Below are 26004 nucleotides of genomic sequence, written 5' to 3'. Positions count from 1 at the left end.
TTGCCTTATTTTACAGGTAGTCTTCAACTTACAACAGTTCATTTAGTGACCGTTCAAAGTCACAACGGCACTGAAAAATCTTGACTTATGACCGTTTTTCAGTTATGACCTTTGCAACATCCCCATGATCATGTGATCAAAATTCAGATGCTTGACAGCTGGCTCATATTTATGACCGTTGCAGTTTTTTGTGGTCACGTGATCCCTTTTTGCGACCTTCTCACTTACAACGGTTCGTTCAGTGTCCATTCGAAGTTACAACCGCAATGAAAAAAAAGGACTTATTATCACATGTGGGAAGTCAGCCCCCAGAGAAGGAAATATTAAAAGGGCAGAATAATATATTTCCTCGAAAGATATTAAAGAGGCAGAAAAACATGCCCAGTTTTTCTTAATAGTTCCAAATCTCCCTCCCCCAAACAGGAACCAGCTCTGTAGAAATGCAGATGTAATAATCCATTCAGGAAGGTTGGAGCCCTCCAGCTAGAAGCTTAGGAAGACAAAGACACCTAAAATCTACATCATCTTCTTCTTGTGCCATGTCCGTTATCGGATGTTGGTGATCATGTTGGCGATCCTGTTTTTATCAGCAGCCACACGAAAAAGTGCTGCTGAGTTTTGTCCAAACCAGTCATTAGATATTGATCTACATACCCCACGCAAACTCTAAGACAGGACATAATAGGATTAACCCACAGATGCCAAAGGGGCACACTCACTCAGGTCAAAGTACATGATTACAGGAAATACAAAGCCTCAAACAGGAACAGTAAACAATATCAAGAGCCCCAGAGAGTATAAAAACCCACTCCCGACATGTGCTTTTTCCCTTTTTTTTCCAGAGCCATCTTTCTGTCTGGCTCTCCTCTTCAATAAACTGCAACCTTCTTTCTAAAACAGTCACCATGTTGTTTATTCCCAGCTTGGACTGAACCATGATGAAAACTTTTCCTTCAACACACATTTTTCAGATTTACGACCACTGCAACATCCCCAAGGTCACATGCTCAAAACAGCAACTAAGTCATATTCATGACCTTTGCACCGTCCCGATATCACATGATTTACAATAGCACATCTGGTGACCATTTGAAGTTAGAATGGCCATTGAAAAAAGTGATTTATGACCATTTTTTTTAACACTTAACGACTTGCAGCATCCCCATTTGGTTAGAATTTGGATGCTTGGCAACTGACTCACATTTATGACCATTGCAATCCCCTTTTGTGACCTTCTGACCAGCAAAGTCAATGGGGGGAACCAGATTCACTTAACCACCATGCTACTCACTTAACAACTTGCAGCAATTCACTTAGCGATTGTGGCAAAAACGGTCATAAATCAGGGCAGTGCTCACTTAGCAAGTGTCTCACTTAGCAAGATAAATTTGGGACACAATTGTGGTCGTAAATCGAGAACCACCTGTATTAACCCCTTTACTTGCCCCTAAACCTACATCTGTTGGACGTCTTAAAAAAAAAAAATCAAGGCAAGCGAATTGTCCCCTATTTGCAGGGGTTGCCCCCCCCCGCCCCAAAGTTTAAAGCCGATCTAGACATGGGGAAGCCCCAATTAAGCCTCGTTGCAAGCATCCCCACGAGTTCTTATCCCCTCCTTTGAAAACACTAGTGTAAAAGCGGTCCGTGTTTTGCAAAAAAATAATAAAAAAAGCAATTTGCAAACTTGGGGATTAAAGCGTGGCGCCTGCCCGGCAGGCGGGCACAAGGTCACGTGACCCCGCCACAATCGCCGCCGGGGAGCGTCGCCCTCTCCATCTCTATGGTGACAGCAGGCCTCAGCGCGCCTGGCCTGGCGCTCTCCCCCCTCTCTATGGTGACGGCGAAAGGAAACGGCGAAGCGTCTCGGGTCAGCCTGGCGGGTTGTACTTCCGGTCTCGGCGGCTCCCGGCTGCAGTAGGCCTTGCGCTCGCTATGAGCTTCTTGAAGCGCATCCCGGAACCGAGCGAGGGGATCCGGCTGCGGAAACCCGATACGGAGGCCGTGCTCGGCGGACGCGGTCTGGGCACGGGCAGCCTGTACATCGCGGAGAGGTGAGGGCGTGTGGGTAGCCAAAGAGGCCTGCGGAACTCCCTGCCACTGGAAGGGCGGAGGGATACTCCTAAATCGGCCTTTTCGGAGGGACGGGAGGCCGGACGTGCGTTTAATCTGTGGTCAGGTTTCTCCAACCTGGCGCCCTCCAGATGTGGCATCTGCAGCTCAGCATCTCCCATCCTTGGAGGGGGGGGAGGTCGAGGGGAGGCGGGACTTCCCCGCCTGCCACAATATAACTGCAGTTTCCATGAGTAATAATGGACATGAGGAGTCTCCGACTACTATGGGATCGCTAATTGCATTCATCAAATCATAATTGCAATAATTGGGTGACTTTGGGCCAGTTTCTCTCTCAGCCCAGCCCACCTCACAGGGTTGTTGGGGGAAAATAGGAGGAAGAAAGTACGTTGGGTATCCTCTCTGCCTGCTTTGAGTTAATTTGTAGAAATAAAAAGGACAAAAGATGAGAGACAGACAAATTAACTGCTTTGAGTTAATTTGTATAAATAAAAAGGACAAAAGATGAGAGACATGACAGGTAGGTAGATTGATAGATATGTAGATAAATGATATATATGTAGATAGATGATTGATAGATGTGTAGATAGATGATATGTAAATAAATGATATAGATATGTAAATGATTGATAGATATGTACATTGAGAGATTGATAGATGTGTAGATAGATGATATGTAAATAAATGATACAGATATGTAGATAGATGATTGATATATGTAGATTGATAGGTGATTGATAGATGTAGAGTGATAGATGATTGATAGATATGTAGATAGATATGTAGATAGATGATTAATAAATATGTAGATATTGATATGTAGATAGATAGGATACATACATAATAGATAGGATACATAGATAGAAGATAAATATGTAGAAAGATAGATGATTGATAGATGCATAAATGATTGATAATTATAGATATGTAGATTGATAGATGATAGATAGATGGCTAGACAGACAGACAGATAGATATTTGAACCTTATAATAGCCAAGCATGTGGCATTCTTACAGTTTAAGCCAGTATTGTTCAAACATGGCAACAGTATGACACTTCAGTTCCCAGAATCCCCTGTACTGGCTCAGGACTTGGAAGGCCGGCCCTCTTAATGGGTCCACCTGTAAATGTCATTGAAAGACAGGTTGCTTCTGCCTTCAAGCTACAGCAGATATGATGGCAAAAACTGATCTCAGGATATCTGTGGGGAAATGTGTAAACCCTTAAAGAGCTGTGTGTGAGATTCTAGCTGTTGGGCCACAACAATAGCAAAAATTGCCAAGCCCATCATGATTATTTATTTTATTTATTTATGAGACTTATATACCGCTTTAAGTGCAAGCACTCTCTAAGCGGTGTACACCAGTAAGCAATGTATATATGTATATTTACATTGCCCCCAACAATCTGGGTCCTCATTTTACCTACCCCGGAAGGATGGAAGGCTGAGTCAACCTTGAGCTGGTGAGATTTGAACTGCTGACCTGCTGAACACAGTCAGCTAAAGTGGCCTGCAGTACTGCACCCTAACTGCTGCGCCACCTCAGCTCATTCAGATTAGCGCTCATTCAGTTTCATATGGTTGCAGTCTGTGGTTTGAGATAGTTTCTGGTGGATAACTTCATTTTATATTGGTTTGTATGTTTCTGAACCCAAAGTGGTGAATAAACCGTTTAAAATGTTTATTTCTTTGTATCCAGCCCTCATTATTTTTATAAATAACTCAAAATGGCGAACATATACAACATAATTTCTTCCTCCTATCTCAGTGGTGGCGAACCTATGGCACGGGTGCTAGAGGTGGCACTTAGAGCCTTCTCTGTGGGCACGCGCGCCGTCGCCCCAGTCCTAGGCCTTCAGCTGGGTTTTATAAAACCTTTTCGCTCAACCATTTCAACTTCTCACGGGGAAAAAAAAGATCTTGCAAAGTTGGAATTGATTAATTGAACTTTTTAGTCCCACCCAGTCTGCCATTACCACTGCAGCCACGCCCATCCAATGGGCCACGCCCACCCAGTACCCGACGATGCATAAGTGGGTTTTGGGTTGCAGTTTGGGCACTCGGTCTCTAAAAGGTTCGCCATCACTGTCCTATCTTCTCCATGACAATAACCTTGTGAGGTGGGTTGACCTGAGAGGGTGACCGGCACAGCACTGAATCACTCTTCTGAATAATCCTGACTAATACTCCTTCTTCCTGTGCTCATTAGCATTTGTGTCTTGGATCCAGGTTTTATTCCATAGCAGCTTTTTTTTTTTAAAAAAAAAATCAAATATGTGATTGTCATGGCTCAGATAGATGTGAACTGTGATTTCAAAGTAGTTTGGTGTAAAATTCTGTTCTCGTCAATTCAGTTACCACTTATTTTTCTGTTTGCTTTGCACTTTTAGTCGTCTGTCATGGATAACAGATTCGGGCCTTGGATTCTCATTGGACTATCCCATCATAAGTTTACATGCCATCTCCAGGGACTTGAATGCTTACCCGTGGGAACACTTGTATGTCATGGTGAATGCCAAGTTTGAAGGTAAGGAGGTCTAGTTAGCAATAGCCCTTAGATTTATCACTTCACAATGCTTTTACGGCCCTTTCTAAGTGGTTTATAGTCAGCATATTTGCCCCCAACAATCCTCATTTTTCTGACCTGGGAAGGATGGAAGGCTGAGTTAACCTTGAGCTGGTGAGTATCGAACTCCCGGCTGTGTGCAGAATAAGCCTGCAATGCTGCATTCTAACCACTGCACCACCATGGCTCCCTCCCTTCCTCCCTTCCTTCCTTCCTTCCTTCCTTCCTTCCTTCCTTCCTTCCTTCCTTCCTTCCTTCCTTCCTTCCTTCCTTCCTTCCTTCCTTCCCAATAGCTCTTAGAGTTATATACCGTTTCACAGTGCTTTACAGCCCCCTCTAAGTGGTTTACAGATTGCCCCCAACAATCTGGATCTTCCTTTTACTGACCTCAGAAGCTGAGTAAACTTTGAGCCGGTCAGGACTGAACTCCTAGCTGTGGGCAGAGTTAACAATAGCAATAGCACTTAGACTTATATACCGCTTCATAGTGCTTTACAGCCCCTCTCTAAGCGGTTTATGGAGTCAGCATATTTGCCCTCAACAATCTGGGTCCTCATTTTGCTAACCTCAAAAGGAGGGAAGGCTGAGTCCACCTTGACTGCAATATATCTGTATACCCATTGAATAAAAGGCTATAGAAGAAAATAAAGTTGCTATCTAAAGAATGTCGGACTATGTCTTAATGTCATGATCAAAAGCTTCCTGGGCTAGTGATACAAATGGCATTTTGGACTGGGGGAACAGCTTGTTGTTGAAAACTTCTTCAGAGGTTGGGTGTTGATAAGATTCTCATAAGCTGCTGAGCTTCCAGCGATAAAGCAGTGACTTGTGGAAACCCATTTTTTCTAGTTCTTTATTCTCTTGAATGTCTCCCTCCCTCTCTCTCCCTCTCTTTTCTCTTTCTTCCTCTCCCTTTCATTTTCTCTTCCTTTTTTCATTTTTTTCCCTCTCTCTCTTTCTCTCTTTCTTTCTCTTGCCCTCCCTTCCTCCCTTTTTTCTTTCATTCCTTACATTAGAAATCAAAATTGTGTAGGCGACACCTAGTTATTGGACTTTAGTTATTATCTCTGGCTATGTTAGCTGGACACGACAGCAGGAGCTCCCAGGTGGTCCTAATTCTTTGGAGAAGTGAGGCAGAAATGCCAGGTTGCTTAACGCGCATCTTCATTTTTGATTCCTCAGCAGAAGAATCCAAAGACAGTCCCGTACCGGAGGAGGAAGAGGAGGAGAGTGACGACGAGCTTGAACCCATCTCAGAATTCCGATTTGTACCCAGCGACAAATCAGCATGTAAGTTGGAAAAACAGATGAGAAACTTGGAACACGCTAGTTTGGGCACGGAGAATATATCCTGAGTGTGCTGAGGGAGGGAGTCAAGCCCATGGATGTATTCATTCGTTCATTCGTTCAGTTCAATTCATTCATTCATTCAGTTCAATTCATTCATTCATTCCATTCATTTCCCACCTTTATTATTTTCACAAATAACTCAAGGTGGCAAACATATCCCTATATATCTTTCTCCTCCTCTTTTCCCCACAACAACAACCCTGTGAGGTGAGATGGGCTGAAAGAGAGTCTGGCCCAAAGTCACCGATGAGTAGTTGACTTTCATGGCTAAGGCGGGATTAGAACTCACCATCTCCTAGCGATTGGCCCAAAGCTGCCCAGCTGGCTTTCGTGCCTAAGATAGAACTAGAACTTACCTTCTCTTGGTTTCCAGCCTGTTTGCCTTACCGAGTAAACCAAACAGCTTGGTGGTTTTTTTTTTCAGAATAATGCTGGCACACATCTAACTGGCAAGGAAACACTATAATTCTGATATATCCTCCTCCTCCTTTTCCTCCTCGCAAACCCCCACTCTCTTCTAGCACTGATGATGTTACCTAGTTAGGTAATGAAAGGCTTGCAAGAATACAGCCAAAGTCAGAGAGCACGAAGAACTCCACAGTTGTCCTCCTCCTCCTCCTCCTCCTCCTCCTCCTCCTCCTCCTCTTCTTCTTCTTCTTCTTCTTCTTCTTCTTCTTCTTCTTCTTCTTCTTCTTCTTCTTCTTCTTCTTCTTCTTCTTCTTCATCTTCTCCTCCTCCTCCTCCTCCTCCTCCTCCTCCTCTCTTTCCACACTCCCTTCTAACACTGATGATGTTTCCTAGTTGGGTCATGAAATATCTGCAGGAAAACAACCAAACTCAGAGAGCACCAAAGACCCCACAGATGATCATCTTCTTCTTCTTCTTCTTCTTCTTCTTCTTCTTCTTCTTCTTCTTCTTCTTCTTCTTCTTCGTCTTCTTCTTCTTCTTCTTCTTCTTCTTCTTCTTCTTCTTCTTCTTCTTCTTCTTCTTCTTCTTCTTCTTCTTCTTCTTCTTCTTCTTCTTCTTCTTCTTCTTCTTTTCTTCTTCTTCTTCTTCTTCTTTTTCTTCTTCTTCTTCTTCTTCTTCTTCTTCTTCTTCTTCTTTTCTTCTTCTTCTTCTCCTCCTCCTCCTCCTCCTCCTCCTCCTCCATGTCTGTAATGACTGACATGATGGACATGGACATTTACAGAACCCCTACTTTTTTGGGAAAGCAAATTAGACAGGGATTAGATTTAAATTAGACAGCCTTTTTTTTATTTATTTAAACTTTTTTATTTTTTCACAACTCTCCCCCATACACATACTGCAAAATTTATCACGTGTTATCCTTAAGAACAGCAAGAGTCTTCTTTCTAGATAGATAGCTAAATTGAGTTTCCAACAAAATTATTTGTATCCCACCTTTCACCTGACTCCTCCTCCTCCTCCTCCTCCTCCTCCTCCTCCTCCTCCTCCTCCTCCTCCTCCTCCTCCTCTTGTTTTCTAGCACTGATGATGTTACCTAGTTAGGTAATGAAAGGTTTGCAAGAAATCAGCCAAAGCAGAGAGCATGGAGTTCACAGTCGTCCTCCTCCTCCTCCTCCTCCTCCTCCTCCTCCTCCTCCTCCTCCTCCTCCTCCTCCTCCTCCTCCTCCTCCTCCTCCTGTTTTCTAGCACTGGTGATGTTACCTAGTTTGGGTCATGAAACGTCTGCAAGGAAACCACCAAGCTCAGAGAGCACCAAGGACCCCACACGTCAACCCCCGAGCTACAAATATTCTCCTTTATTTGTAACACGTCTTAAAGTTGCCACGGTTAAAGGGCTAGGCGCTTTAACAACCTGTTAAAATACCTTCATGGAGCAGCCCCCGAGTGAGTCGATTTTGCCGTTGTGTTTTTCACCTAGTGGAGGCCATGTTCACTGCCATGTGTGAATGCCAAGCCCTGCATCCCGACCCGGAAGACGAAGACTCGGATGGCAATTACGACGGTGATGAATATGAGCTCGAGGCTCACGGTAAGCGGGGCTTGCAGGTGCATGATGTGTAGATCCAGGTTAGGCCACATTAACTGGCAGTTTTGTATCTGTATTAAGAGACCCTCCCCCCCCAAAAAAGATTAATTGGTTAATAATCATTTTAGTCTAACAGGTAGTCCTCATTTAATGACTGCTCACTTACTGACTTTGAAGTTACGGACCTTCCCAGAGCTACTTATGACCTTAATAATAATAATAAAGTTGGAAGGGACCTTGGAGGTCATCTAGTCCAACCCCCTACTCAGGCAGGAGACCCTATACCATTTCAGACAAATGGCTGTCCAGTTTCTTTTTAAAAGCCTCCAGTGATGATGATGATGATGATGATAAAGTTGGAAGGGACCTTGGAGGTCATCTAGCTCAACCCCCTACTCAGGCAGGAAACCCTATACTATTTCAGACAAATGGTTGTCCAGTCTCTTCTTAAAAACTCCCAGTGTTGGAGCACTCACCGCTTCTGGAGGCAGGTGGTTCCACTGGTTAATTGTTCTCACTGTCAGGAAGTTTCTCCTTAGTTCCAGGTTGCTTCTCTCTTCTCTGTTTGAAAGTACCTTGTAGCTTTGAACACAGCCTTGTTCCTGGGGTCATGTGATTGTGTTGTGGGTGCATTTATGGCCATTTGCCATGCCCTAGGGTCATGTGACTTTGTGTTTGGGGGTCTTTTTGTTTTGTTTTGTTTTATTAATTTCTGGTGTTTAGTTCCAGTTTCTGGCAAACAACATCCATTGGGAAAAAAAACAGACTTTCTAAAGGACTGCAGTGTTCACTTAATGACTGTTGTTTTTGCTTAAGGACTGCAGCTTGGGTGACTTATTGAAGTAATTCCGTGAAAAAATCATAATCAAGTTGGAAGGGACCTTGGAGGTCATCTAGTCCAACCTCCTGCTCGGGCAGGAAACCCTATCCCTTTCAGAAAAATAGTTGTCCAATCTCTTCTTAAAAACTTCCAGTGTTGGAGCATTCACAAGCAGTTCCACTGGTTAATTGTTCTCACTGTCAGGAAGTTTCTCCTTAGTTCTAGGTTGCTTCTCTCCTTGATGAGTTTCCATCTGTTGCTTCTCTTCCTGCCTTCAGGCGTTTTGGAGAATAGCTTGACTCCCTCTTCTTTGGGGCAGCCCCTGAGATACTGCCACCATGTCCCCCCTTGTCCTTCATTAAACCAGGCATACCCAATTCCAGCAATCGTCCCTTGTATGTTTTAGCCTCCAGTCCCCTGATCATCTTTGTTGTTCTTCTCTGCACTCTTTCCAGAGTCTCAACATCTTTTTTACATTGTGGTGACCAAAACTGGATGCTGTACTCCAAGTGTGGCCTCACCAAGGCCTTGTAAAGTGGTATTAACACTTCATGTAACCTTGATTCTGTCCCTCTGTTAATGCAGCCTAGCACTGTGTTGGCTTTTTTGGCAGCTGCTGCACACGGCTGGCTCCTATTTAAGTGATTGTCCAGTAGGACTCCGAGGTCCCTCTCACAGTTACTACAGGAGTAGTACAGGAAATCCTGGATTTACGACCACCATTGAGCCCCAAAATTTCTGTTGTTAAGCGGGACGTTTGTTAAGTGGCTTTTGCCCCATTTTACTACACTCCTGTTCTGCACTAATTTACAATCTTCCTTACCACAGTGGTTAAGTGGATCAGTGCAGTTGTTAGTAACACGATTGTTGAGTGAATCCGGCTTCCCCCATTGACTTCGCTCGTCAGAAGGTCGCAAAAGGGGATCATTTGACCCCGGGGATGCCACGACCCCCCCTAAACATGAGTCGGCTGCCAAGCGTCTGAATTTGGATCACGTGACCAGACCCCCCTTGTGTTCTCTCTAAGGCAGTGGGTCTCAACCTTTTTAATGCCGTGACCCCCAACCGGTCGTAAGTCGAGGACTACTCAACTGGTGCAGCACCGTTTGCAGAATGGGACTTTTGGCGGGCTCAGCAGGGCAGAGACAGCCTGGACAATTCCTATTGGCTTTTGAAAGCCAATAGAATTAGACTCTATTCAAGAGAGTCTATTCTATTGGCTTTCAAAAGCCAATAGAATAAAAGGGAGTAGCACAGCTAAGGAAAAGGGGGGAAAAAAATGGCGGACTGCGTAGTTTGGCGACCCCCGTGAAACGGCCGTTCGACCCCCAAATGGGGTCCCGACCCCCAGGTTGAGAACCGCTGCTCTAAGGCTAACGTGCATTTTTGCATTTTCTGTTCTTGGCACAGAAATTGGTCAAGGCGATATCCCCTCCTTCTACACGTACGAAGAAGGCTTGTCCCACTTAACGGCCGAGGGCCAAGCTACGTTGGAGAGGCTGGAGGGCATGCTGGCCCAGTCCATTAGCACCCAGTACCACATGGCTGGGGTGAGAATGGAAGATACTCTCGGGGAATTTGAAGGTAGGAATTCACCTTGCAGTTTTTCTGGACCCAGGTTGGAGTTATCTTGAGGGCAGTCTCCAGTCAGGCTTTGAGGCGGGGGTCTCTGGAGACCCCCCGTGACTTGACCCTGCTCCTAACTCTGCCGTCCCCTTCCTTGCTATTTTGGGTTGGGTTTCTCAGCTTTGGCAACTTAAAAAGACTGGTGGATTTCAACCCCCAGGGTTCCCCCAGCCAAAATGGCTGGGCTGAGGATTTCTGGGAGTTGAAGTCCACAAGTCTTCCAAGTTTCTAAGTTTGGAGACCTGCTTTGAGAAGACAGGACTATCTATCGTTGGTGTCCCATTCTCCAATTGGGCTGCACACCTTTTTTTTTTAAAAAAATAATAAAGTTGGAAGGGACCATTGGAGGTCATCTAGTTGCAAGCTTGACACTTCCCACTGAGGCAAGGCTTCCTAAGTTTAATAATAATAATAATAATAATAAAGTTGGAAGGGACCATTGGAGGTCATCTAGTCCAACCCCCTGCTCAGGCAGGAAGCCCTATACCATTTCAGACAAATGGCTGTCCAGTCTCTTCTTAAAAGCGTCCAGTCTTGGAGCATTCACCGCTTCTGGAGGCAGATTGTTCCACTGATTAATTGTTCTCACTGTCAGGAAATCTCTCCTTAGTTCTAGGTTGCTTCTCTCTTCGGTCAGTTTCCATCCGTTGCTTTTTTTCTTATGTGCTTTTTAATTTATAAGCCATCTGTCAGTTACCCACTGCATTGTTATGTGCTTGATTTATATGGAGCCTAAATTCCCCCTTGTAGAGCAGGAATGTAAGTCGAGGCATCCATGTGATCAATCCAATTTTATGACCCAGAGGTGCTTTTTTTTCACGAGGTTAAATGGACTTCCTTGGTTTTCTTTGAAGATGTTTCGCTTGTCCTCCAAGAAGCTTCTCCAGCTCTGACTGGATGGTGGGGAATGGAAGGATTTATACTCTTTCCAGATAGCTGGTCATTTGCATTCTTTTTAGAGAGTTGTTGCAGCTGCCAAAAAAGCCAACACAGTGCTAGGCTGCGTTAATAGAGGGATAGGATCAGGTGAAGTGTTAATACCACTTTACAAGGCCTTGGTAAGGCCACACTTGGAATACTGCACCCAGTTTTGGTCACCACGATGTAAAAAAAAATGTTGAGACTCTAGAAAGAGTGCAGAGAAGAGCAACAAAGATGATTAGGGGACTGGAGGCTGAAACATATAAGGAACGCTTGCTGGAATTGGGTATGTCTAGTTTAACGAAGAGAAGGACGAGGGGGTCAGGATAGCTGTGTTCCAGTATCTCAGGGGTTGCCCCAAAGAAGAGGGAGTCAAGCTATTCTCCAAAGTGCCTGAAGGCAGGACAAGAAGCAACAGATGGAAACTCATCAGGGTGAGAAGCAACCTAAAACTAAGGAGAAACTTCCTGACAGTGAGAACAATTAACCAGTGGAACAACCTACCTCCAGAAGCAGTGAATGCTCCAACACTGGAAGCTTTTAAGAAGAGACTGGACAGTCATTTGTCTGAAAAGGTATAGGGCAGTGGTGGTGAACCTATGGCACGGGTGCCAGAGGCGGCACTCAGAGCCCTCTCTGTGGGCACGCGTGCCGTCGCCCCAGTCCTAGGCCTTCCGCTGGATTTTATAAAACCTTTTCGCTTTAGGCCTCCACTGCCGTGTGCAAAAAAAAAAAAAAAAAGGTTCAATCAATCAGTCAATTTCAACTTCTCATGGGGAAAAAAAGATCTTGCAAAGTTGGAATTGATTGGTTGAACTTTTTAGTTTAGCCACGCCCACCCAATGGGCCACACCCAGCCAACGGGCCACACCCAGCCAACGGGCCACACCCTCCCGGCACCCAACTATGCATGGATTTTGGGTTGCAGTTTGGGCACTCGGTCTCTAAAAGGTTCGCCATCACTGGTATAGGGTTTCCTGCTTGAGCAGGGGGTTGGATTAGATGACCTCCAAGGTCCCTTCCAATTATTTATTATTATTATTATTATTATTATTATTATTATTATTATTATTATTATTCCAATTTTGTATTATTATTATTACTACTACTACTACTACTACTATTACTACTACTACTACTACTATAACATCTTCAAAGAAAAAACAAAGTCCAATTGCCTCCTGAAAAAGCATCTTTGGGGCAACCAGGACGGAGAACCTCCACAGACCAATTTGATGAGCATTTTTTGTGGTGGTCTTTTAAAGCACATTTTTTGTGGTGGTCAAGTGAGCCCATTCATTCCTTTGGCTGGGAAAAGACTGGAAACTGGCAAAAAAAATATGGCCAATCACGGTCCCCTGACTGTAGCACACGCCAAGCGACGGTAAAAGGGAGCTGGTTGCCGAATGACTGAAATGTCGTGTGATAGCGGGGGGGGGGGCGGCTGGAATTCTGCGCCCAGGTCATAAGTACCTTTTGGGTCCATAGTAACTTTGAACCTTCACTAAGTAGCCAGTTGTTAAAACGAGGACTACCAGTATAGGTAATCCTCGGCTTACGACCACAATGGAGCCCAGCATTTCCATTGCTAAGCGAGACAGTCGTCAAATGACTTTTGCCCCCATTTTACGACCTTTCTTGCTGCAGTTGTTAAGTGACTCCTTGCAGTTATTATGGTTGTTAAGTGGATCCGGCTTGCCCTATTGACTTTCCTGGCCTGAGGGTCACATGACCCCCGGGACACTGCAACCGTCATAAATATGAGTCAGTTGCCAAGCGTCCACATTTTGATCGCATAGACCAGGGGTAGGCAACCTTGGTTCTTTTATGACTTGTGGACTTGAAGTCCCAGAATTCCTCAGCCAACGTGCCTGGCTGAGGAATTCTGGGACTTGAAGTCCACAAGCAGGGGTCTTCAAACTTGGCCCTTTTTATGTCTTGTGGACTTCAACTCCCAGAATTCCTGAGCCAGCCATGCTGACCCAGGAATTCTGGGAGTTGAAGTCCACAAGTCATGAGGGAGCCATAGTTCCCACATGCTGGCTGAGGAATTCTGGGAGTTGAAGTCCGCAAGTCATGAAGGGGCCATAGCTTCCCCCATGCTGACTCAGGAATTCTGGGAGTTGAAGTCCACCAGTCATAAAAGAGCCAAGGTTCCCTACCCCTGGCATAGACCGTGGGGATATTGTAAACGGTCGTAGGTGTGAAAAAACTGTCCTTTTTTCAGTGCCATTGTATCTTCAAATGGTTGTTAAGCAGACGGTCATAAGTCGAGCAGCATCTCCAGTCTGTTGATGTTTTTGCTTTCAGATGGAATGGAAGTCGATGCGGGCCCAGTAGTGACGGGACAGTTTGAGGATGCCGACGTTGATCATTAAGAAAGGTAGGACCAATGGCCAGGTTGACACTCCTCGTTAAGTCTTTCTCCATTTGATTACATCCCTTGGAGCCTCCGCTGATGGAATGGAATGGAATGGAATAGAAAATATGGAATGGAAAATATGGAATGGAAAATATGGAATGGAATGGAAAATATGGAATGGAATGGAAAATATGGAATGGAATGGAATAGAAAATATGGAATGGAATGGAATAAAAAAATGGAATGGAAAATATGGAATGGAATTGAATGGAAAATATGGAATGGAATAGAAAATATGGAATGGGATTGAATGGAATGGAAAATATGGAATGCAATGGAATAGAATAGAACATATGGATGGAATGGAAAATAGGGAATGAAAAGGAATAGAAAATATGGAATGGAATGAAATATATGGAATGGAATAGAAAATATGGAATGGAGTGGAATAGAAAATATGGAATGGAATGGAATAGAAAATATGGAATGGAATAGAAAATATGGAATGGAATGAAATATATGGAATGGAATAGAAAATATGGAATGGAATGGAATAGAAAATATGGAATGGAATAGAATAGAAAATATGGAATGGAATATAATGGAAAATATGGAGTGGAATGAAAAATGTGGAGTGGAATGGAATAGAATAGAAAATATGGAGTGGAAACACATCAAGAAACTGCAGCTTCCTGCAATAACTCCAGCAATGTACAAAAAAAACTGCGCTACTCGGAACATCTTACATTTTAAGGAGGTACCTGGTTGACACCTAGGATGCTGGTAGCAACCCGTGTCAGCCATCAGCGCCAGCCAGTTTGAATGTTCAGTTGACTGAGGTTCATATCTAATGAATAAAATAAGTTGGAAGGGACCTTAGAGGTCATCTAGTCCAACCCCCTGCTCAGGCAGGAAACCCTGGTTCTCCAGTCTCTTAAAAACTTCCAGTGTTGGAGCATTCACAGCTTCTGGAGGCAGATTGTTCTACTGGTTAATTGTTCTGTCAGGAAGTTTTTCCTTAGTTCTAGGTTGCTTCTCTCTTTGATTAGTTTCCATCCGTTGCTTCTTGTCCTGCCTTCAGGCGCTTTGGAGAATAGCTTGACATTCCCCCCCCCTTTTTTGGGGGGGCAGCCCCTGAGATATTGGGATGCTATCATGTCTCCCCTTGTCCTTCTCTTCATTAAACTAGACATACCCAATTCCAGCAACCGTTCCTCGTATGTTTTAGCCTCCAGTCCCCTGATCATCCTTGTTGCTCTTCTCTGCACTCTTTCTAGAGTCTCAGCATCTTTTTTACATCGTGGTGACCAAAACTGGATCCAGCATTCCAAGTGTGGCCTTACCAAGGCCTTGTAAAGTGATGTTAACACTTCACCTGATCCTGATTCTATCCCTCTGATGTATGTTACTTGTTTTGTGTTCTAAAATTCAATAAACCTCTGGATCCTAAAAGGAGAGTTTTTGTGGTGTGCTTTTTCTTTGCCTTTAACGAGTTTTTCCCTGACGTACTTGAAAACCAATGTGAAAAAGTGTCAGGAGATCCCTGGTGCTGGATTGGCGCATCATGTTATCAGGCTATGTTCTTTTTAATCTGTTTTCTGTTTTGTTTTGTTTTTCTCTGAAATGCAGCTTCTTGTGTCTTTCAGATTCTCCTGGGCGTCTTCCAAGACCGACAAGCTTACAAGAATGACCACGGTTCCCCTATAAGACCTAAACGTGAAGACTGTAAATGGTTTTGTAGCTGTGCTTATAAACATGATTTGACTTTTTTTCATACACATACATGCAACACACACACAGGGGCAATTATATCTTGGCTCTGATTGGAGATTAATTATGGCTTACAGGCCGAGGGCCTTTACATGATATACTAAAGTAGGGATGTCCAACTTCGTCAACTTTTAAGACTTGTGGACTTCAACTCCCAGAATTCCCTAGCCAGCCATGCTGGCTGGGGAATTCTGGGAGCTGGAAGTCCACAAATCTTAAAGTTGCCAAGGTTGGATAGCCCGACACTAGAGGAATAAAACTGTCACTTAGAACAAAATTCTAGATTCTTCCTGAATCGTTCCCATGTTTCATGCTTGTTTGACTACAGCCAGGTTCACACAACAAGAATTGTTATGCTAGTAGTATGTAGAGGGGTTAGCCAGTGCAACGACAGAGGTGCAAAGTCAAGGAAATTGTGGAAACCCTACGAAGAATTGATTCGGTCTCTCTGAGGATCTTTTATTACGTTTCTGAGGGCCTCTTTTGGCCCCGAGCAGATGGTTCTGCGCCACAGATAAATCTTGTTATTTCTGTTATTAATACAAATGAAGTGGTTCAATAAAGATAATTTTTGTACCTTTAATAGCTGAGCTGCTTATTGCTGGGAACTTATTTTTCAGGTGACTGTTCTGTCTAAAACCTACTGGTGTTCATGCTGATGTGTGAATAGGGGAACCTTTGTCAATTCCTGTAGTAACTATGGTAAAGATACTAAATGAGCATTTGTAACTCAAGGATTATCTTTACTGCCATCTGATTATGTGAAATGCAGCAAGTCTCCCTGATATCATTATGAAATTATGGATATGAGTGAATGTTTGGGGGTTTAAAAGTCTGGGGGGGGGAGGCAAAAAAACATTTGAGAGGAGTAAAAGTAAACTGTTGTTTATTAAGACAATATCCATTTTTTTTACTCTTTAAGTCAATATTAACCACCTACGTACGTTGTGGATATTTTGTTCAGGTTCAGCTCATTTTTAAGGCAGGGACATGCCATGTTCAAGTTTCCAGAGGATAAGGGAAATTAAAGATGATGTTTCTAATCCAGTTAGTGCAAAGATTAGAACTCAGTACCCCAGCCCCCCCTTCTCTGCCTGCTTTACTGAAGGAATATTTTGAAGCCTCGCTTCTGTAATAGTACTGCAGTTATCAAGCAATTATAACAAGTCAAATGTATACCATACGAACTCTTACAGCAGGAATTTAGCCCTTATTTTGAAAGAGACGACCATTATATTAACAGAAATCCTTCAGTTGGGATTCAAGGACAGCTGATGGCACTTTGTCCTCCTTTCAATATTCTTTGAATATAAACCATGCCAAAAAAAAAAAGAACAACAAAACCCTCACCAAAATTTCCATCCACCAAAAATTTTAAGACACTTTAAGAAAAAATAAAATACTGGGTAGTTCCAGGCAACAGCCTGTCAACTATAATTCACATGAGGGCATTTTTAAAGTCCAAAAGACAAAAACATCTTTACAATTCTTCCACTTTAACTGGGTTAGAAATTTCATTGTTTTCCTGAAACTAACCCTTTGATTCTTTCTAAATGTTAGCACCGTTGTTAGATTGGGGAGGAGGGGGGGGGCGAAATCTAACAGAATTAACTAACAGAACAAAACAGAAACTTTCATATAAACAAAGCAGAAATTCTGGAAGGAATACATGAGCTCCAGATGAGATGCTAACACAATTATGGCACAGTCTTGTGTTTTGCTTTGTAAGCTGCTGAGTTTCCACACTGCGCGAATGCTCCTGAAATTATTTGACTGATACACAAAATCTTGAAGCATTTGGGAAGCCAATCTGATTGTCGCATCTGGATATGATTCTCATTTTCATATCGTTTGCAACTTTTAACAATAAAGAGATCCTCAAAAAAAAAGTAATTGTTCAGCCCTGAGTTGATGATATAGCTGCTGGGTTTTGTGTTTTTTTATATGCGTAAGATGCATGCATAAAACTGTGCTTTAAAAACTATCATTTATACAAAGGTGGTTCACACTTTTTAAAAAAAAAAAATAGTATCAAATACTTGGAGAAATGTTTCTTATGTGAGCTAGTAGAAACAATATTCTGTTAACTGCTTTAGGAAGAAGAAATTTAAATAATTTTGGATAACCCACAAAAGAATCCCAGAATTGCAGATTTAAGACTTATTTAGGATGTAGCTTAGTAAATCATTTTCAAGGCCGGTGTGTCTCAAACCTAGCAACTTTAGGATATGTGGACTGCAAACTTCCAGAATTCCCCAGCCAGGGATGGCTGGGGAATTCTGGGAGTTTGAAGTCCATATATCCAAACTGGTGGAGGTTGAAAAACAGTGTTCTAAACATCAAGCAAAATGTACTTCATTGTCTTTAATTATGACCATTTGCTCAATGTTTTAGCTTCTATCTTATTCCCAAGGTAAACTGTTACTAATGAAAAAATATATTTTTTTCTATGACACTCGGTTTTTGTACATTTTTTTAATGGATTGTTTTCTCTTAAAAGATCGACTCGTTATCTCCTGAAAAAGATGGATTGTGCATAAAAACCAAGATAACTTCCCTTTAACAGGCGTGGGCATTCAGGGTTCCAATTTTTGAAAACAGATCCTGGTATCTTAAACGTTTTAAAGCATGGGAACCTACCAGACCTTAAAACCCCATGCTCAAAATCAACCTCTAAAAGATGTTAGAAGACTTCCAACATCAGTCTCCAGGAAAAGGAGAGAAAAACTGCATCATTTGTTTTGGTAAATGAGATGCTTAAACTTCTGTCTTCTCAGATTTAAATATCTCTGTACAGCCCAGGGAGAACTTCATCCCATATAACAGATACGAGCAAAGATCCTGAAAGAGAGAAAAAATAAATAAAAGATTTTTGAGGTATTTGAAAAAGGGAAGAAAAAAGCAGATTAAAATATCTCAGGGGCTGCCCCAAAGAAGAGGGAGTCAAGCTATTCTCCAAAGCGCCTGAAGGCCGGACAAGAAGCAACAGATGGAAACTAGCCAAAGAGAGAAGCAACCAAGAACTGAGGAGAAATTTCCTGACAGAACAATTAACCAGTGGAACAACCTGCCACCAGGAGCTGTGAATGCTCCAACACTGGAGGTTTTTAAGAAGAGACTGGACAGCCATTTGTCTGAAAGGGTATAGGGTTTCCTGCCTGAGCAGGGGGTTGGACTAGATGACCTCCAGGGTCCCTTCCAACTGTATTATTATTATTATTATTATTAAAAAGGAGTGGACGCTCCTGGGTTGAACAATTTCCAAAAAGTGAACTATTTTTGGTTGGTACCATATGGGCAGCCCTCCATTCGTTTAGTGACCATTTGAAATCTCAGCGGCACTGGAAAAAGTCACCTAGGACCCTTTTTCACGCTTACGACCGACCGTTGCAGCATCCCCGCGGTCACGTGATCAAAATTCAGACGCTTGACAACTGACTCCTATTTATGACGGTCGCAGGGTCCCCAGGGTCGCGTGATCCCCTTTTGCGACCTTCTGACAAGCAAAGTCGATAGGGGGCAAGGCAGACTCACTTAGCAACCGTGTTATTAACTTATTAAATTCGCTTAACTGTGTCCAGAAAGGTGGTAAAATGGGGCCAAACTCACTTAGCAACTCTCTCGCTTAGCAACAGAAATTCTGGGCTCCATTGTGGCCTACGTCAAGGACTATCTGTAATTTGGAACCCTTTAATAGCCCAATGATAGATTTACCTAAGCAACCTAGAATTAAGGAGAAACTTCCTGACAGGACAATTAACCAGTGGAACAGCTTGCCTCCAGAATTCGTGGGTGTTTCATCATGGAGGTTTTTAAGAAGAGATTAGACCAGGGGTAGGCAACCTTGGCTCTTTTATGACTCGGGGACTTCAACTCTCAGAATTCCTGAGCCAGCATGGGGAAATGATGGCCTTTCATGACTTGTGGACTTCAATTCCCAGAAATCCTGAGCCAGTATGGGGGAACTAGGGCCCTTTCATGATTTGTAGACTTCAACTCCCAGAATTCCTGAACCATCATGGGGGAACTATGGCCCCTTCATGACTTGCGGACTTCAACTCCTAGAATTCCTGAGTCAGCATGGGGGAACTATGGCCCCTTCATGACTTGGGGACTTCAACTCCCAGAATTCTTCAGGCAGCATGGCTCAGCATGGAAACCCCTCCCTTTCCCCTCAGTATGGCTGGCTCAGGAATTCTGGGAGTTGAAGTCCACGAGTCATAAAAGAGCCAAAGTTGCCTACCCCTGGACTAGACAGTCACTTGTCTGAAATGGTATGCTCTCCTGCTTAAGTGGGGGGCTGGACTAGAAGACCTCCAAGGTCCCTTCCAGCTCTATTCTATTCTGATGCAGAAATGGGGGGGGGCTCCTATTTTATCCAGTATCAGACAGAAAATGCTTATTCTAAGATTCCCTTCTTAAAGCAACTCCTCTCTTGTTTTACACCCCTTGCTTCCTGCAATTTAGGGCTCCTGGTGCCTTTGTCCAAAAGAAATGAACAATATAAAACCGCTCACCTATGCACGGTGCGATGCAATACACCACCAGGTAATTCCAAAACTGGTCTATGAAGCAGCTTCCGTGCAAAGAAAAAGCCAGAGCCGGGTTAAATATTGCCCCAGTGAGGTTTCCTCCTATCAAAGACAAGAAGAAGATCCCAAAATAAATAAATCTCAAATCAAACAGATTCCAAAGTTCAGGGGTGGATTGAGATCACCTCTTACAAGCCAGGATGTTTGCCTTTTGGGAGTTGCCAAACTCTTCAGAGGGAGGTTAATGATCAATGAAGGCCAGGTGGTGGACACTGTATGTTCTTCAGATCTTTTCAGCCATCCTTAGGATAGTCTGCTGAGGGAAGGGGCTTTTTTTCCCGCCAAAACAAACAAGGGTGCATTGTTACAGCCCCCCTCCCTATGTAAATTAGACCAGATTTGGGGTTTTTATCTCCCTATCGTTCCCAAGGACCTGGGATAGGCAGATGTTGTTGATTAATGGTGTTAAATCCAGTATAGGTGCATAATGCATACCACCCAGTATGGCTCAGTAGTAGCAACTGTGAGAGGGATCTCAGAGTCCTGGTGGACAATCACTTCAACAGGAGCCAGCCGTGTGCAGCAGCTGCCAAAAAAGCTAAGACATTCCTTGATTGTCTAAACAGGGGGATAGAATCAAGATCATGTGAAGTGTTAAGAACACTTTATAAGGCCTTGGTAAGGCCACACTTGGAATACGGCACCCAGTTTTGGTCACCACGATGTACAAAAGATGTTGAGACTCTAGAATAGTGGTTCTCAATCTTTTTAGACCGGCGACCCCGGTCATGAGCAGGCGGCGCACGTGGCGGCGCCCCCTGCGCAGCACGCATGCGCGGTGCTGCCCCCTGCGTGGCACGCGTGCACGGCGGCGCCCCCTGCGCGACGCGCATGCGCGGTGCCACCCCCTGCGTGGCGCGCATGCGCAGTGCTGCCCCCTGCGTGGCGCGCATGTGCAGCGCCGCCCCCTGTGCCGTCCCCCTGCACGGCGCCGCCCCCTGCGCCGGCTGAAAAAAAAATGGCGGATCGCGTTGTTTGGCGACCCCCGTGAAATGGTCGTTCGACCCCAAATGGGGTCGCGACCCACAGGTTGAGAACCGCTGCTCTAGAAAGAGTACAGAGAAGAGCAAAAAAGATGATCAGGGGACTGGAGCCTAAAACATATAAGGATCGATTGCTGGAATTGGGCATGTCTAGTTTAACGAAGAGAAGGACGAGGGGGGACATGATAGCAGTGTTCCAGTATCTCAGGGGCTGCCCCAAAGAAGAGGGAGTCAAGCTATTCTCCAAAGCCCCTGAGGGCAGGACAAGAAGCAACGGATGGAAACTAACCAAGGAGAGAAGCAACCTGGAACTAAGGAGAAACTTCCTGACAGTGAGAACAATTAATCAGTGGAACAACCTGCCTCCAGAAGTTGTGAATGCTCCAACACTGGAAATTTTTAAGAAGAGACTGGACAGCCATTTGTCTGAAATGGTACAGGGTCTCCTGCCTGAGCAGGGGGTTGGACTAGATGACCTCCAAGGTCCCTTCCAACCCTGTTATTCTATTCTGCTCTAAAAATTACAGGTGGTCCTTGACTTATGATCACAGTTGAACCCAAAACTTTTGTTTCTAAGCAAGACGGCTGTTCAGTGAGCTTTGCCCCATTTTACGACCTTTTTTTGTCACAGTAGTGACGAGAATCCACTGGAGCTAACGGGCTCATTCGGTCATTAAATGAACCTCGCTTCCCCCCTTGGCTTTGCTGATCAGGTGATTACAAAAGGGAATCACAAGACTCCAGGATAGTGCAACCGTCATAAGTACATGCCAGAGTCCGGATTTTGATCCTGTGACCCGGGGGATGCGACAACAGTCATTAAGTCAGTTTTTTTCAGCGCCGTCGTACCTTTGAACAACTTTGGACTAAATGAATGCTTGGTGATCCAGCAAAGGAGAGTCAAGAAACAAGTTCAAAGATCAAGCAAAGTCATGCCCACAGGTCACGTGATCCACATTCAGACGATGGGCAACTGATTCATATTTATGACGGTCGCTGTGTCCCCTTTTGCGGCTCTTAAGACAAGCAAAGCCAGTGGGGAAGCCAGATTCACTTAACAACCCTGTCACTCACTGAACAGCTGCGGTGATTCACTTAACAACGGTGGCAACAAAGGTCCTAAAACGGGGGCAAAACTCACAGAACAAATGTTTCACTTAGAAAAATAAATTTGGGGCTCGCTTGCGATCATAACTGGAGGATTACCTGTATTCCAAAGGCTTCTGAGTCAGCCCAGATGTGTATGGTTATGCTACAATTGAGCAGTAAGTATTTAATACACAAATACACAAGCAGCTGAACTCCCAAGTGTGATTCAGCAGAAGTGGCTGGCAAAGAAACTCTTTCCACCTCGCGGAAGAGACGATGCGCTTGGCAAAGGCAGAGTTTGAAAAATACAATGCCCTCGGCTTACGAGACGCTCTTAATGGAGGGTGCATTTATACAGAGATATTTGGGTCTTAGATCTTTCATAAGGCCTCCATCAGCTCTCCAGCTCCTCCAAACTGAATCTATTCCTAGCACGCTATTGGATCTATTCTTATGGATATTGCGCTCATCTAGGGATTTTTGTTGGCATAACAAGAGCCAGTTTGGGGTTATGGTTAAGGTGCTAGCCTAGGAACCAGGAGAAGGTGACTTTTAGTCTCGCTTTAGGCATGAAAGCCAGCTGGATGATTTGGACCAATCAATAGGAGATGGTGAGTTCTAGTCCTACCTTAGAGATGAAAGCCAGCTGGGTGACTTTGGGCCAATCACCAGGAGATGGTGAGTTCTAGTCTCACCTTAGACATGAAAGCTGGCTGGGTGACTTTGGGCCAATCACCAGGAGATGGTGAGTTCTAGTCCTATCTTAGAGATGAAAGCCAGCTGGGTGACTTTGGGCCAATCACCAGGAGACCGTGAGTTCTAGTCCCACCTTAGGCATGAAAGCCAGCTGGGTGACTTTGGGCCAATCACCAGGAGATGGTGAGTTCTAGTCCTATCTTAGAGATGAAAGCCAGCTGGGTGATTTTGGGCCAATCACCAGGAGACCGTGAGTTCTAGTCCCACCTTAGGTATGAAAGCCAGCTGGGTGACTTTGGGCCAATCACCAGGAGATTGTGAGTTATAGTCCTATCTTAGGCATGAAAACTAACTGGGTGACTTTGGGCCAATCACCAGGAGGTTGTGAGTTCTAGTCCCGTCTTAGGCATGAAAGCTGGCTGGATGATTTTGGTCCAGTCACTGGGAGACCGTGAGTTCTAGTCCCACCTTAGGCATGAAAACTAACTGGGTGACTTTGGGCCAAGGACCTTACAGCCCTCTCTGAGCAGTTTACACAGTCAGCCTATTTGCCCCCAACAATCTGGGTCCTCATTTTACCTTCCATCGGAAGGACGGAAGGCTGAGTCAACCTTGAGCCGGTCAGGATCGAACTCCTGGCAGTGAGCAGAGTCCACCTGCAGTCCCGCATTCTAACCACTGCCACGCCAGGTTTCCTGGAGCAACCTTCACTTAACAACTGCCTTATTTAGCAACGGAAACAGTCTCAAATGTGGCGGCAAGTCGTTGGGACTACCTGCATTCCAAAGAAGGACCCTGGTCCGAGTTTAAAGTCAGAGGAACCCACGCGACCCACCTGTGTAGACAAAAGAGGTGATCAGCAGAGCAATCAGATGGACCTTCATGGTGGGGTTCATGCCCTCAAACTGGAGCAGAGTCAGGTGCAACAGGAAGGAGAAGAGTAACTCGAGGCCGAAAGCGTTGGTGATCGTGGTTTGAATGGGGTTGCTGCAAATGTCGGGCAGGGCTCTCAAATGGCCGGAGGTGAACCCCAACATCCAGATTAACTTCATGCACAGGTGAGCCAAGACGGCCGCCGCAAACTGAGCCGACGTTTGCAGGCACCAACTCTGGACCCGCAACTGCCCTTTGTAAAGCTGTTGGAGGCCGCTGGCCGGGTTGCCCACGCTGCCCGTTAAAGTCCAGCCGTGCAGGACGGTGAACACGTAGGTCAGCCACAGGGCGATCTGCGGACGGGGCAGCAAGCCGCCCAGCAGGCAGAGTTCGTGGGTGCACGCGCAGATCTGGAAAGTGGCGGTCAGTTCCTGGGCGAAAGTGAACCAGTTGGGAGTCCGGCGTAGCGCCCGGTGGGATAGCTGTCTGCAGCCGCCTATCAGCAGGATGATGCTCGCCATCACCAGCAAGGAGATCAAGGCTTCGTCGGAATTCATGGCTGCAAAAAACCAAAAAAAGAGAGAAAACAAGAACAGGAGGGCTGGCACAGAGAGTCCTCGTCTTATAACCGTTTGCAGTGTCAACACAAGTTTTTTTTTCAAACTTACGACCGTTGGGAGCCTCCTCGTGGTCACGTGACCAAAATTCAACCGAGCAGATTGAGTAAAAAAAAAATGGACGTAATGTTATTATTTTTTACTGGGCCAAAAAAGAGTTGGAAGTCAATGCCTTTTTTTTTTCTTTTTTCCTCTTTCCACCCCACATTTTCTCTTTTTTCCTAGTTTTCCATTACTTTTTTCTCTCTCCTTTGTGCCTTCTATATGTTGATAAAATTAATACAATTTGATATGAGGGGAAGAAAATGGCAACCGACTATGACGGTTGCGGTGTCCCCGTGTGTGTGTGTGTGTGTGTGTGTGTTTGTCACGTGATCCCCTTTTGCGACCTTCTGACAAGCAAAGTCAATGGGGGAGAGCCGAGTTCGCTTAACAACCGTCTTCCTGACTCAACAGGTGCAGTGATTCACTTAACAACCGTGGGTAGAAAGGTCGTAAAATGGGGGGAGGTAAAACTTAACCGTCTTGCATAGCGGCAAAAATTAGGGGGGTTCCATTGGGTTCATAAGTCAAGGACTTACCTGTATGGGCGCCCCTCCCCTGATTCACTTAACCACCGTGTTACTGACTCAACAACTGCAGCGATTCACTTAACAACTGTGGCAAGGAAAGTCATAAAACGGGGCAAAACCTCACTGAACTATCTCACTTAGCACCAAAATTATTTGCTCAATTGCGGTCCTACGTCAAGAACTGCCTGTATGGGCGCCCCTCGCCTGATTTCCTTAAGCACCGTGTTACTGACTCAACAACTGCAGCGATTCCCTTAACAACCATGGCCAGAAAGGTCGCAAAACGGGGCAAAATTTCACTTTCAACAATTGTCTCACTTAGCGACAAAAAAATTGGGGCTCAGTTGGGGGTCCAAGGACTACCTTTCGTCTCGAAACAGAAGCGTGTTGAGACTCAATCCTCTCCGCTTCGGGCTCTCATCGCAAGCCGCTCCGCGCAGGCCCAGCTCGCTCCGGAGCCCGGCACTGAGTTCAAATCCTGCGCTGCTCGAGGAAAGGAGACCACTTCGAAGCGCTCAACAAAAAAGCTCCGGCTGGGGGGGAAGGGCGCGAAAAGCCGCCGCCTTCCCTCTCCAGCTGCGGCCGGCCGGATGGGAGCCTCTGCCGCGGCCGTTGCGCGCTTCGTTCGGGCGACACTAACGGCCGCCGCTCGCCCCGCGGACGGGTCGGCGTTCGGGGCTACGAGGAACGCTCAGCCGCGGCCGGCGAGGGCGCTCCCGGGCCGGCCACGTCGCCGTTTCCAGCCTCGCTCTTGCAAAAGCTCCCGGGCCGGTTGCAGTTTTTGCAAGCCGGCTTGGCTCGGCTCGGCTCCGGATCTTTCCCAGCTGGTGGATCCAGACCTGGAGACCGTGCCAAGAAGCCTCCCTCCGGCGGCTGCAGCTGCCAATCTCGGTCCGATCGCCTGCAAGGAGGCGGGGGGGGGGCGTAATTGCAAGCGATGCCGGTCCGGGACGCGCGGCTGGACCTTGAACCCCACTCCGCCCCCCCCACCCCGCACATCCCTCTCCCGAAGCGCGAGTTTTGCAAAAAGTCTTTTTTTCCACATCTGTACATAACCCGAAGTAGACTGTGTTGTTCCTCTGTGTCAGATAATATATGTGGG

At 45.2% G+C, this 26004-nt stretch overlaps 2 protein-coding genes across 4 annotated transcripts; one reads left to right on the top strand and one right to left on the bottom strand.

Moving 5' to 3' along the window:
* The first annotated feature begins 1863 nt into the window (after window positions 1-1863).
* CLNS1A (chloride nucleotide-sensitive channel 1A) lies at window positions 1864-16063 on the top strand. 3 transcript variants are annotated; one of them, XM_039369681.1, is made up of 7 exons: window positions 1864-2051; window positions 4463-4599; window positions 5824-5928; window positions 7874-7984; window positions 10212-10385; window positions 13659-13731; window positions 15357-16063. In XM_039369681.1, the coding sequence occupies exons 1-6, from the start codon at window positions 1933-1935 to the stop codon at window positions 13724-13726; spliced, it is 714 nt and encodes a 237-aa protein (XP_039225615.1). In that variant the 5' UTR covers window positions 1864-1932; the 3' UTR covers window positions 13727-13731; window positions 15357-16063. The 3 variants fall into 3 exon arrangements, with proteins under 3 accessions (XP_039225615.1, XP_039225616.1, XP_039225614.1); XM_039369680.1 differs by having other exon boundaries at window positions 1867-2051; window positions 5821-5928; XM_039369682.1 differs by lacking the exon at window positions 10212-10385.
* AQP11 (aquaporin 11) lies at window positions 15356-25688 on the bottom strand. Its single transcript, XM_039369679.1, has 4 exons — window positions 25266-25688; window positions 23676-24272; window positions 19998-20114; window positions 15356-18321 (listed from the first exon to the last, which is right to left on the bottom strand). The coding sequence occupies exons 2-4, from the start codon at window positions 24268-24270 to the stop codon at window positions 18260-18262; spliced, it is 774 nt and encodes a 257-aa protein (XP_039225613.1). The 5' UTR covers window positions 24271-24272; window positions 25266-25688; the 3' UTR covers window positions 15356-18259.
* Window positions 25689-26004: the final 316 nt, after the last annotated feature.

This window comes from Crotalus tigris, unplaced genomic scaffold (genome assembly GCF_016545835.1).
Source record: "Crotalus tigris isolate CLP2741 ecotype Arizona unplaced genomic scaffold, ASM1654583v1 scf7180000021196.354758, whole genome shotgun sequence".
NCBI classification, from domain to species: domain Eukaryota; kingdom Metazoa; phylum Chordata; class Lepidosauria; order Squamata; family Viperidae; genus Crotalus; species Crotalus tigris.
Note: the sequence above shows the minus strand (reverse complement) of the source record. Positions and strands in the feature narration are given on the sequence as shown.

Coding starts and splice junctions, on each gene's coding strand:
- AQP11 (XM_039369679.1), bottom strand. CDS start 24,270: ATGAATTCCGACGAAGCCTTGATCTCCTTGCTGGTGATGGCGAGCATC. Junction 20,115..23,675: donor CACCTCTTTTGTCTACACAG/GTGGGTCGCGTG, acceptor TGTCTTTGATAG/GAGGAAACCTCACTGGGGCA. Junction 18,322..19,997: donor TTGCATCGCACCGTGCATAG/GTGAGCGGTTTT, acceptor TCTCTCTTTCAG/GATCTTTGCTCGTATCTGTT.
- CLNS1A (XM_039369680.1), top strand. CDS start 1,933: ATGAGCTTCTTGAAGCGCATCCCGGAACCGAGCGAGGGGATCCGGCTG. Junction 2,052..4,462: donor AGCCTGTACATCGCGGAGAG/GTGAGGGCGTGT, acceptor TTGCACTTTTAG/TCGTCTGTCATGGATAACAG. Junction 10,386..13,658: donor TACTCTCGGGGAATTTGAAG/GTAGGAATTCAC, acceptor TTTTGCTTTCAG/ATGGAATGGAAGTCGATGCG.